The sequence below is a fragment of the Mauremys reevesii genome, linkage group 7 (genome assembly GCF_016161935.1).
Source record: "Mauremys reevesii isolate NIE-2019 linkage group 7, ASM1616193v1, whole genome shotgun sequence".
Taxonomy (NCBI): Eukaryota; Metazoa; Chordata; order Testudines; family Geoemydidae; genus Mauremys; species Mauremys reevesii.
The window spans coordinates 57813345-57826221 of record NC_052629.1 but is presented as its reverse complement, the minus strand read 5'-3'; the positions used below and the strand labels follow the sequence as shown (position 1 = coordinate 57826221).

General features: G+C 39.9%; 1 protein-coding gene across 8 annotated transcripts in view; it reads left to right on the top strand.

Moving 5' to 3' along the window:
* LOC120368875 (putative threonine dehydratase) overlaps window positions 1–12877 on the top strand; it is a 99215-nt gene that overhangs the window by 51809 nt on the left and 34529 nt on the right. The window contains exon 2 of one of the 8 annotated variants that reach the window (XM_039481563.1): window positions 7622–7648. The exons of 6 other annotated variants lie outside the window; for them this stretch is intronic. In XM_039481563.1, the coding sequence (XP_039337497.1) occupies window positions 7622–7648 (27 nt within the window). Of the gene's footprint in view, window positions 1–14; window positions 131–7621; window positions 7649–12877 lie in introns of those variants that run through there. One more of the 8 variants, XM_039481570.1, reaches the window with a different exon arrangement.

Below are 12877 nucleotides of genomic sequence, written 5' to 3'. Positions count from 1 at the left end.
CTAGAAAAACAAAAGTGATTGTAGTTATTGAATATTTTCTAAAGCTCTCAGTGGGCCAAAGTGATCGCTGAGGTCACTGCACTGGAATCAGTGAAGCAGCGCTGGGAATGAACTTGTCCCACCAGTACAGGTGAAGACTGAATTGACTTATCTATGGGACTCAAAGATTTTACCTTTCTGTAAATATATCCTGATGGAAAAAGGCTTGAAGTGGTCAATGAAATACTGAAAAATGAACCGTCTTGTGGGACATTTACTTTGTGTATTTCTGGAATATGGTGTTAATGGCATGTTAGATGTCTTTTTGTTGGTGATCATGGTCTACTGTTAATTATTGTATTACAATAGTGTGTGGAGTCCCCAGTTGAGATCAATGGCCAGTTGTGCTAGGTACAGACAGGTATGAACGTTCCCTGCCCCAAAGATCTTACAATCCAAGGCTCTGATCCTGCAAATCCTTACGTTTGTGCTAAATATTCAGTAGCCGCACTGATAGCAATGTACTCAAAGTTAAGCACACATTTGAGCATTTCCACCTATACAGACAAGACGGACAGGTGAAGTATTATCATCCCATTTTTTACAAATGAGGAGCTGAGTCAGAGAGAGAGAGAAAGTGACTTCTCCGAGGTCATGTTAGACATTTTCAGCAGAGTCCAGAATAGAACCTAGATCTCCAGAGTTGAGTCCAGTGCCTCTAACACAAGACCACCCTTCTCATCTGTGCTGTTTGTCATTTCTTACATGAAAACTTCTCATTTGGTTAATAAACTCAGAACTCTATATTTAAAGATTTTTTTTTAATTATAAAAATGTTTACAATTGTTTTAGCTTTGATCCTTCTCTTTCCTAACAGATGCAGCCAACCCTGAAGTAAATATTGTTCATTTGACTTTCTTAAGGAAGAAGCCTCCGTCCATTCAAGGGACTTTGCGGAATTATTGTAGCATTAGCATCACAGGGAATGAACCACACACAGTGTAGCCATTTAAACTCATCATGCCTCCACATTTTTAATTCCCATATTAAGGAGGTGTCAGATTGTTAAGGGGATAATACTGCCAGCTTTAAGCAGTGGTGTTTGTTTGGACTGAGGTCACAGTGACTGTTCAGACAGAACTGCTGGTCAAGCTGAAGCCAAATAGAGGGTTTGACTTGGCTCTGCCTATGATGATGCTGAATTAGTGAAGCTAATGCTATACACACAGAGAGAGATAGAAAATACACAGAACTTGCTATTGCAGCTTGACTGCTGGGCAGCAGACATAATCGGGCCTGAGCTTTACATCCATTAATTGTAGAACATTGCACATAAGGAACTGAGACAAATGTGCCTGCTGTATGTATAGTGTCCAAACCATTTCCCAGCTTGGTTATTCAATTAGTTTATTTTAACTGAAACAAACTCCAGCTAAACTCTCCGGTTGTGATGTATTGGCTCCATCACCCAGTGCATTTAGTCTGTAGAGAGGTAGGCTTACCATTAAGACATGGTTATGAATGGCTAAGGCTCTGGGACTGGGACTTGGGAAATCTGGGTTCTGTTCCCACCTCAGACACAGACTTCCTGCATGATCTTAGGCAAGTTGCTTAAATCTCTCTGTGCCCTGATTTCAAGTCTGTACAGTGATTATAATTCTTCCTTGGTCTGTCTTGTTTGTTCAGGGGAGGCTTTCCAAAGTGCTGGAGGGATTTAGGGGCAGAAGTCCAAATGACTTTCTGTGCGACTTGGGTGCCTAAATCCCTGAGCAACTTTGGAAAAACTCACCCTTAAATTGTCAGTGCCTGGGGGGCAAGGACCATTTCTTACTGTGTGCTAGTACAGTGCCTAGCACAGTGGAGTGCCACAGCCTTGGGAGTCTCTAAGTGCTACTGAAATAAAAGTAGTAATAAAACTGGCAAAGGGTTTTCTAATCTGCCATTACGGACAGAGTGCTGCAGGGGGTCCTGGGCTATGTGCTCCCTGTACTAGGGGAAAACCCATTGGACCTCAGGTCCAAGCCATGTAGAATGCACTTGTACCACTCCGAGTGGTGCCTTATAATTGCTGCTGCTGGTGGTGATGATGCTTTTTATAACTTACAAATATGCAAGTATTGATTTGTTTTCCATTGATCTTTGTTCTCAATGCACTTCAGAACATAGGACTGAATGAACCACAAGTTATACTCTTGATGCAGAAATTACTGGCTGAAAGGTTATGGTCTGTGAAGGAGGGTCAGACTGGTAGATCATAATGATTCCTTCTGGCCTTGAAATCTATGAATCTGCAGTCCTTAATCCAAAACTACCTTTGACTGGAGGATTAGTCTACAGTATTTTTCTTGGTCAGTCAGACTTCTAGTCCATCAAGTATAGTGGCCCACACTTGATTCAGAGGAAGTTCAAAAAAAAAAATCTATAATGTGTGTTGTGGCGAACTAGGAATGTTCTTAATGTTTTCTCTGAATACTGTGTTGGTGCCTCAGTGTCCTCTATGCAGTTCTTAAGTATCTAGGTGATGGAATAAGGGTGTGTGATTGCTACAGAGCAAAGGGCCAGTGCACCTAAATGCCTGGCACTCTGTCTCCTAGCAACTGATGGCCTGGGCCCCTTCTCTGCAAAGGTGCCAGCTGAAGGTGTTGGAGACAAAGAGATCAGGTGACCTTCTGGCCCAGGAAAGGAACTGAGCAGAGAAGGAGGGGCTGGAGGGGATTGGCAGTCTGGAGCTGGCTGGGGATGAGGAGTGAAGTGCAGACATGGGGGTCTGGCTTGCTGCCCCCCCAGAATGGACCCAGCTGAGGGGTCCCGTTCGCTGTACCTACAAGCTCTGTTTTAGACCGTGTTCCTGTCATCTAATAAACCTCTGTTTTACTGGCTGGCTGAGAGTCACGTCTGACTGCAAAGTGAGGGTGCAGGACTCTGTGGCTTCCCCAGGACCCCGCTGGGGCGGGCTCGCTGTGGGAAGCGCACGGAGGGGCAGAGGATGCTGAATGCTCCAAGGAGAGACCCAGGAGGTGAAGACGTGTGAGGTTCTTGCCCTGAAAACAGTCTGCTCCAAGGGAGAGGAGGCTCCCCAAAGTCCTGACTGGCTTTGTGGGGAGCAGTTCCAGAGCATTGCCCAGGGATGTGTCACATGTCACAAAGGCTGGCTCCTGTAAACTGCTGAGCCACTCCTGAGAAGTGGTAGGGTGCTTAGCATTTTTAAGGAGATGTGTTCAGTTAGTATCTTAGAGGGTCAGGCCTCAGCTGAATAATGTTTTACAGGGGTAGGAAACTTTCCATCCCTGGAATCATTTGAGACCTAGAAGCATGAGATCTGACTGCCCTTATCTTGAATGCAAACTACAAGTGGGTCTATTGATTATAAAAGGATCTGGCTCTCTTTTTTTTTTAAACCCAGATTTGATGTTTGTTAAAATAAATTGTGGGTTCATCCACATTAATTGGTGTTATCAGAATGGTGTTGATGCATAATAATCCCTAGCAAGTTTGCACACTACCATTGTCCCCTATGACATATGCAGAGGAGTTTTGGATCATACAGAAATAAACACACACATAATTACGCTTCTAACATCTTCCCTGAATAGCCCCAGTATTGTCTCTTAGTGACTGTACTAGAGTTGAAACTTAACTTGTACAACAGAATTTGGATCGTCACTTATATTGACTCATCCATGAGAAGCTTGTTGTGCCCGTGTTCTAACTTGCCAGCAACCCCACAAAACCTTGGATTTCACGCTCAATAGACCATCCACAGTTCCTTGAAGCTATGGGCAGGATGTAGGGATTGGGGAGTACTCTGTGTGTCTTAGCCAATACCTCCCTCTTTCACTGCACTCCCACTCAGCTTATTTTCCCTCTTGACCTGAGTAATCTGAGTATAGGTAGCTGAGTAGGGGTTTCATAGGCATTCCTGGACTATCCAGATTCAGAACCAGGGTCTTTTAATCTGTCATCAATGTAATAGCAAAGGGGGGTAAAAAGCAGAAGCATTCTTTGCCCATTCAAAGCATGGGACTTGGGCACAGATGTTCGAGAGGAATCACTGCTGGACAGCAGGCACTATCATCAGAGAACCACTCACAAAAGTGGTGTCTTCCTACTCCCAGTGTTGGCATGTTATTTTATCCAGCTTCCAGGTGATCTGAGGGAAGTCTGTCTTTTAAAATGGTAACACTGATAAATGGAGGCCTGGAAGTTCAGTGGGAAAGTTCAGATGCTTCTCTGGCCAATCCTTCATTAATTTTGCCAGCACTACTTGGAGTGTGGTGTAAGAAAGCCAATGGGTCCTGTCAAGGGCATCAAGAACACATTTTTCCTCTAAAGAATTGTGTGTGTTTCAGAACTGATGAACAAGCCCAGCTTTGGATATTGTGTGACACAGGTGAAGAAATCTCTCTGGACCTGGACCTTTGCTCTGGTACAAACCATCCGTTATCACTTTCTTTATGCTCAGAATGTGCTGTGCATCTAGACTGCGGCTCTTGTTATGAAAAAACTTCCTTTTTTTTTTTTTTCCCAGACTGGCCATCCATGCGGACCTGGTTCTCCATAGCTTAGTCACATAAAACAACACTCGGTCTGTTGTCTATTAGTTCACGGGCATGAGTGCCCACATTCCACTTACCTCTTTAGCTCACAAGAAAATATCCAGCCTGACTCTGAGGCCTCTGGCTCCAGAAATACTGGAGCGGTCAAGTCTAGAAAATAGACCTTCTAGTAAGAGAAGGCTTCTCTTATACCACTTGAGTTCTAGTTCGGCTCCTTGTAACCAACAAAGGCTGGGTGATCAGTTGAGGCCATTTTGTCTCCACAAGGCAACCTTGTATAATTCTGTGGATCTGAAATCCAGCCATCATCACAAACCATGAGAGGCTCCTTTGCTTAAGCAAACAAACAGACCCCATTCTGAGAAAGGCCTCACTTGTTCTGAGGTTATCTAAACCCAACAAAGGCAGTTGGACTCTAATGCCCTCTGGGCTTGCTACTCAAAAAGATATATAGCAAGCAAACAGCCTACCATATAGGGCTGGGCTCCAAGGCTTGCCCAAGTAGACTTCCTGTGGAAACAGAGAAAAGTGATAGCAATTCCAGTACCTCAGACAGCTGCAATCTTGGCTCTTCTGACTGCTACAGCTAAGAAAATGAACATTCTGACTCCTAACGGTGACCTCTCTTGTAAATATTCAAGAGCAATACACAAGCTCATATAAATGAGTCTCCTTCATGAAAGGAAACCCCTCTCTGGGAAGGAGCAATCAAGTGTAAGCAGGGTAATTCATAGTTCTCAGCTCCTGTCAGCTGGCTACATTCTACAGTGTTCTAGAGCAGGACAGTGTGTGTTTGTCTGGTTTGGTGGTCAGAAATTAGGCAGGGCTGGTGTGGTTGTGTCTTCTAGCATGTTCAGCAGTTTCTGCATGGCTGAGTGGTAGTTGGTGAAGCAGGGACCCTATAATATGGAAAGCTTGATAGTTTTTAATGGACTTGGAGGGATCTCTTGTAGTTTACAAACAACACTTGCATAACACCATCTTTTGTACACACAAGGAGACTAAATATTCAGTCATTGCACTTATGGGGAAGAATGGCCTTTTGTCTAGCATTGTGCAATGGTTGTTACCCATGGAATTGCACCTGCTTATCTGGTCGATTCACTGCCCAAAACATGCATAACTTGGGTATCTAAAGTAAGCACCTCCACTCCCATTGACTCAAGTGCCTGAAGTTAGGTGCCTAAGTTAGGAAAACCTTGTCCAGTGAATCTAATTTGGCTCACACAAGCAGGTGCAATTCTATTAACATCAGTTGAGTTTCACTCACTTCCACAAGGCTGAATTTGGCCCATAGAATCAAATCTTTCTTTTAATTATACTAGTGAAACACAATAAAATCAGACTGGTCCCCTTAGTGTAACTAAAGTCAGAATTTGACCCGTTGTCTTATAAATGAAATAAAATAGATCACCTTTCCAATATTGTTTCCATACTGTTGATAATTCAATATACTTAGGCAGGAAATGTTCTGTGACAGCCTGTATAAATAAAGGCTTGTTAATGTGGTCACAGTTACATTATATATACTGCAACTATTTCTACCGAATATCTTTTACTTATCATACAATGATAGCAAAAATTCTAGTGAACTATGGGGAGTTGTAATCTCTAAATAAGTCAGCATGTTTTCCAGTAGTCTAATGTCCACATAAGAACAGATAAATGAAGTATAATCTTAGATATGGATAAACCAATTTTTCTTAAACTGTACTAGGGTCCATAATATCTTATATGAAACTAGATAACCAAATACCGTATTTCACTCTCTCACACACACACACACCACACCGTAGTATTAAAAATGGCTGAAATAGCCAGTCATTTTAATCACTTTCCACTAGATTGTCAGCCTATTACATTTTCAAAGGGACAGGGTGTGCAAGTCATTTAAACCTTTCCAGCTTCTGATGTCATGGGGATTTATTGAGCTGATTTGAGTAACGCTCTTTGGAAAACGTTGCAATCATCTTTGTTTAAACAGTACTTACACAAGTAAGTAAAATCTATTTACAAGAGCAACAGGTACCCTTCTATCTTTTAATAAGTAGTACTTGGCTTTGACTGGTCCCTGGCATCACAAAATCTTGTGCAATTAATTACTATTTACTCATTAGTACCAGCTGTCAGAATTCACAAGATTTGCTTGTTTGAAGAGCAAAATACAAATTATTTCTTCTAGGAGTGGGAAGTTTGCTATATAAGGTCATCATCTTAAAATTTCCTTAAATTTGCATTTTGGTCTTGAATTTGACCAATCAATGTAGCATCAGGATAGTATACCTATTCTTACTATAGCAGTTCTTTACTAAGTGAGTGTTCCCAGAAGTAGTACAACCTATTTTAAAGCCCAATGTGAAGAGTTAGTGAAATTGGCTGTATCAGTATGGATCAAAATTACAAATGTCCAGTTAGAATGTTCTCAAGCTATCCTAAACATTTTATCTTTTAAACTGAAGATTTTTGGGGGTGGGCAGGAAGGCTGTGAGGCCTCTGGTATTTTAACATCCAGCCATTGCTACATTCCTGTATCATCTTACGGCTAATATAAGCAGTATAGTGACTTCTTGTATGGATGTCCATATTTCTGTCATCTCTGCCCATAAATACTCATTTTGCAGTAGATGGAAAGACTGACAAATGGATCAGATTTTGTCCTCTGATATGTGTCCAATGCCCATTGGTTTCACTTAGCAGTTATGTTGGATCTGAGTGTGGAGTTTAGCCAGTTGACGAGCTACTGCAAGATAACTATAAGTGTGTATTTCTTTCCTCCTTGAAACAAAAAAGGCAATTTTGTGGTTCAAATAAAGTGTGCAGAATTTTTTCCCCAAATGCTACTTCACTTAATTTACAATGCTGAGAGTTTTGAAAGCAGACAGACCAAAAGACAAAACTTATTCCAAGCTTTTTATCATTTTAAGAGCATATTTCAAAACCAATGACCATGCCGCTGCATTGAGACTGCATTAGGTAAGACTGTCTGTATAAGTAAATAATTTCCTACAGTTCCTTCATTCTCTTTGGAATGTCTTCATATGGATTTTTTTCTTTCTTCCCCCCTTCCTCCTCCCCCGCCCCCCTAGCTATGCTGAGCAACTGTTCACAGAAAAGTAGGTTTATAAGCCATGTTTGCATGGTTGTTTTTACTAACCACACTGAAGGTGAAATGGCATGAATTATATGCATGCAATAAAACTTTGATAGCTGGATATTTGTTTAATGTGTGTGCTGGAAAGTCATATAGAAATAAAGAAGCTCATTCACTGAGCTTTTCTAGAAGAATCTATTGAAAAGCACAGCTGATTCATTTGGAAATAGCTATGATTTATATTGTGTGAGGAATATATTTGAGCTGGGCACATTTCCTGCCCCCCCGCCCCAAATGAATAACAAATTCACTGAGAGAGACATTTTTGCAAGGCACTGAAACTATTTGAGAATTTAACCTGAATTTGGAATAGTCTGGCCAAAAAAACCTTGAAAACCAAAATTTTGGAAAAGTCACAACTGTTTTTGTTACGAAAATGTTGACTTTTTTTTCCTAGATGTGTTCAAAATGAAATGTTAATTCAAAATGACATTTTTGAAACTAAATGTTGACTTGAACTAATATTTCATTTTGAAATGTCACTTAAAATTTACATTTGATTTTTGAAACCATTTTTAATTGACATTTGAAATGTTGCATTTGACCTGAAATTTTTTTTTTCAGTTTTGTGTTTTGTCGAGGAAAAACAAAACCGTTCAGTTTCAGTTCAACACAAACCGCTATTTTTATTTTATGTTTTTGGTTTTCTGGCTGGGCAACTGAAGTGAAAAATCAATTATTTGCTAAGCTCTAGATCTGATCACTAAATCCTGTACCACTTATTGTTACGGTGCATGACAAGTCATGCTTCTACTTTTCATTGCCCAGACTGTTGTTCGCATGTTTTTATACATGCATTAACTGTAATCTCCCTGCTAAAAAAAACATATGAAGAAGCAAGTTAAGCAAAGTAACCAAACTGCCTTCAGGAAGATAAATGCAGGTGACCTGGCATGGCAATTAGTTACCTGTTGGTGGCTTTGCAAACCTTCAAATTGGCTGTTGACTTCTACAGATCATGAGCTCTCAGTAGGTAGTTGGCACATCCAGATGGGTTTTATAGGGAAAAATTTAATTGTCTGATGAGACAGATAAAATCATATGAGACAATCAGCACTTACAATAACCTGAAGCTGTATCCTTGGTGATGTGGCTGCTAACCTCTTTAGCAAGAATTTCCCACTGGTAACATAGTAGCAGTGGGAGTTCTCACAAGGACAAAGTAAGCTGGAGTAATTGCTGAAGTTAATGGAGTTATGCCAGGAGGCAATTTGGCCCCGTGTTCCTGTAGCCCTCAAAACTGTAGACTAGATGAAGTCTAAGAGTCTGATTTATTCCCCTTCCACCTCTCTTCACCCCTTTCCTGGGCCAAAACAAGGAAACCCAGGAATAAGGCCAAAACCCCCAGTCTGCCATTTTGGCCTCTTGTAGAGAAAAACATTTGATGGCTTGAATGCATGATGGGAGTATCACGTCAAAGCCTCAGATCTACATCAGTCTAAGCTAATTAATAGAGTTTTGGGGTTGTTTTTTTTTAATAGCAATAGAAAAATAGGAGTGTGTCTAGTATCTGTATCTTTCTTACAAATCAATCAGTCCTTTTGAACTGAAAATAAAATCCCTATTTCTGTATCTACCTAATAACTTATCCTTTTTACCCATCACCCATGTAAGAAACCTGATATGTTTCTACTAATTTCTGAACTAGGCAACTATGCATTTAGGGAAGTTATGAGCATGTGTGTTCTTGTCCTTGTCCTTTAGAGTAGTTATGGTCTACTGGGTTATAGAAAATGTTTTGTTTGCCGGTCAATGAACTGCTGAACTGAGATGTTAGTCTGCTAGAGCGTGATTGCATTAGGCCTATTTAGGTCATGGAATCTTGCAATATGTTGTAACAACTCCTGTAGGAGCCATTTTGGTCTAATGTGTTGTGCTAGACACCATGCAGGAGAACTAACTCCCAACTCCAAAATAACTTAACTGTAGAAATCCATTAGCTATAGGCTAATGGATGAAAGAGTTTAATTTAAAACCACAGTCTGTGCTCTGAGAGTGTGGCAATTTTCAGATGTGTTCCTGAGAAGAATCTTTTAAAACACAAACTTCAATCCAGCTAAATTAGAAGCCTGGGAATACAGACCTTGTTCAAGAGACAGAAGTTTTATCTAATCTTGCTTAGAATAGTGATGGAATAATGTTGCTTTTTTCTAATGAGGAATTTTGAAGAGACAGGAAAGTTTTTGTCGGAAATAGTCTTCTCTCCTTCTCTCTCACAAAAATACTCTTATGAGGATACGTTTGCAAAACAATTGATGAGGCTAATACAGGACTGCATCCAAAATAACACAAACCTTTTCTTAGCTGCCCTAAACATTCCTCTTCCAACACACGTAGTGGAACAAACAAGAATGTATTGGGAAGTAAAGCCTCTGACGTGCTTCAGGAGTCCATGTAGGAGCATTGATGGAAGTTCTTCAGCACAGGGGTTTGCAGCTCTGGAAAAGCGAGGATTTGTCCAGGGAACATTTCCTTCTAAATGCGCCATAAAGGTCTTGTTGAAAGTGATTGGAATGGGCAGCACCATGGTGATCAAAAATCTAAAATTAGAGAGCCATTCCAGTCACCATCTCCATGGATGAATGGCCTCCTAAATCACTTGGGAATCTTCCAGGACCATAGAAAATAACCACAGCTCATAGATGATGTTGGCAAGGATGCTAAAATCTCATATTGAAAATATATATTAAAAAAATCTGGCAAATGTTTCGAATTAGAGTGACACTGAGCTATTACAGTACAAAGTTTGGCTTTTATTAGTTGTTTTTTTTAAACCACAGAAGTATGAGCAAGAAGTATGAGAAAGGGAGTTAGCCCCTATCTTTCCAATTGTGCTGTTCTGTTTTATGTCTCTTTCCCTCTATAAGTCACTTCCTAAATTCCAAGAGTTTGGAAGTTTGGCCTTTATCTGTTCAGAGAGACTTCAGTACATGAGAATTCATGCACAGGGCTACACATTATAATCTCCAACGAATAACTTGTAAGGATGATTTGGAATGCAAGTCTTGTTCCACTTAAAAAAAAAAAATTCCAAGGACCATACAAGAATGGATAAATATGTATACATAGTGATCGAGTCACCTCTCAACCTTCTTTTTGATAAACTTTTAGATTGAGCTCCTTAGGCCTCACATATTTTCTAGCCCCTGAATAATGTTTGGGGTCCTCCCTTGAACTCTTTCTAATATTTCCACATCCTTCTTGATGAGCAGACTTCAGAAGTGGATGATGTAGTTGAGCATCAGTCTTACCAATGCTGTGTACAGAAGTGAGATCACTTTCGACTTGATATACCACTTTTTATATTTGGCCATTTTTGCCACAGCATTGCACTGAGAGCTCATGCTGAGGCGATTATCTACAATGACCCCCCCAAGTCACTATAGACATAGTTTTGCATTCTCTGCTCCCAGCTGTATTACCTTGCATTTGGTTGTATTAAAAAGCATTTTGTTGGATTGTGACCATTTAACCAGGCAGTTCAGACTACTTTACAACAGTAACTTGTCCTCTTATTATTTACTTCCCCACCAATCTTTAACTGTAAACTTTACCCGCAAATATTTTTGTCATCATCTGATCTACCTTCCATGATACCATGCCAACAGTCATTAATTTTAATTTTAGCCTCCAAGTCTTTGTTGATGGTCTCAAATTAACCATTGCATTATTGTACCTGGGACTGATGTGTTGAAACTGTGTTGGCAATCCTTTGGAATTTGGTTTTTCAAGGCTTGTTACACATTAATATTAGTGGTTAAGAGCTCTGCTAAATCCTTTAAACTCTTGGGTGTAAGTTATCCAGGCCGGTTGATTTGAAAATGTTTAATTTTAGCAGATGCTGCTTCATAGCTTCCTTTCTATTTCATCCTCAGCATCATATAGGATGGATATAGCCTTCTGCTTTGTTCCAAATGCAGAAAAGAAATATTTATTAAACATTTCTGCCTTTTCTACATTATTATTTAGTTATACCATCTGTATCTAGCAATGGACCTATACCTGACCTAAGTTTGGGTTTATTCCCCTAATGTTTAAAACATGCACCTTTATTATCTTAAACCTATTGGCCGCCGATATTTCACTTATTCTTTTGGCTTCCCTTATCAGTTGCCTATATTTTTTCACTTATTCATTGCTGTTTAATTCCCCTCTTAATATAGAAATTCTTCATTTTATTGCCATTTCCACATCTTTTAACTAGGATAACTTTTTGCCCAGTATAACCTCATTTTTATATGTCACAGAATTGTGGAGGTTTTGGACATTCATTAATTTTTGTTAAAACTTCCCACTTTTTAAATTTATGTTCTTGGTCAGTTATGCTGAAAATTGCTTTAAGTTTTGGAAAAATGGCCCTATTACTGATTATTGCCATATTCTCTTTGCACAAAATAAATGTAATGAGATCATGATCACTGGTACCTAGGCAATTAATATTTATTTTTTTTAAATGTATACTTTTTCTCCTTCATATTTTTAAGTGAGGGTTTTATTTTAACGTTACTAATAAAGTATAGTTCCTATCCTGGGACTAAATCAGATTCTGCCCATGAAACCCTTTGAAATCAGTGGGTATTACTGGTGAAAATGAATGCTGAATTTGGCTCTACACATGGGCATAGGTTGTTTGGTGGCTTGGTTAACTGCTTGTCAGACTGATTTGATGATTTTTTAAAAATAAGTAAATTAGCAAGGCATGAATGAATTCAGGTAGCTACACTTGTGCATTATGTGCATATCTCTTAGAGAAACTAATAAGAGACTGGAGATCCACTGGCACAACCTATGCCTATGTATGGTGTTAGCATTTTTTAAGTTGTCATCCTTTCTCCCCCCGATAGGCCCCAAAGGATGAATTCCTTTATTTCTCCCCACTTTTCAAGTGTGTTATCCAGGTACAGAATGTTTTAAATTGGGGCTTAGGAGCCATCGTCCTTTATCTTCATGGTAGGACATAATTATTAGCCCTTGTTGCAGTCAGCCCATCGCCATCACATGCCAGGTAATGGCTGCTAACAGTGTACTTTACAAGTATCTAAGAGCAGAGAAGCAGCCTCCTGATGCATATGATATAATCACACCTGCTACTGCTATTATTAGCTTTAAGGGAGTGCTGTGTCACAGACATTTTGTCTTTTTCCAGACTTCAGTAGTTCTGTGAACATAGGGCCAGAGTTTTCAGCAACCT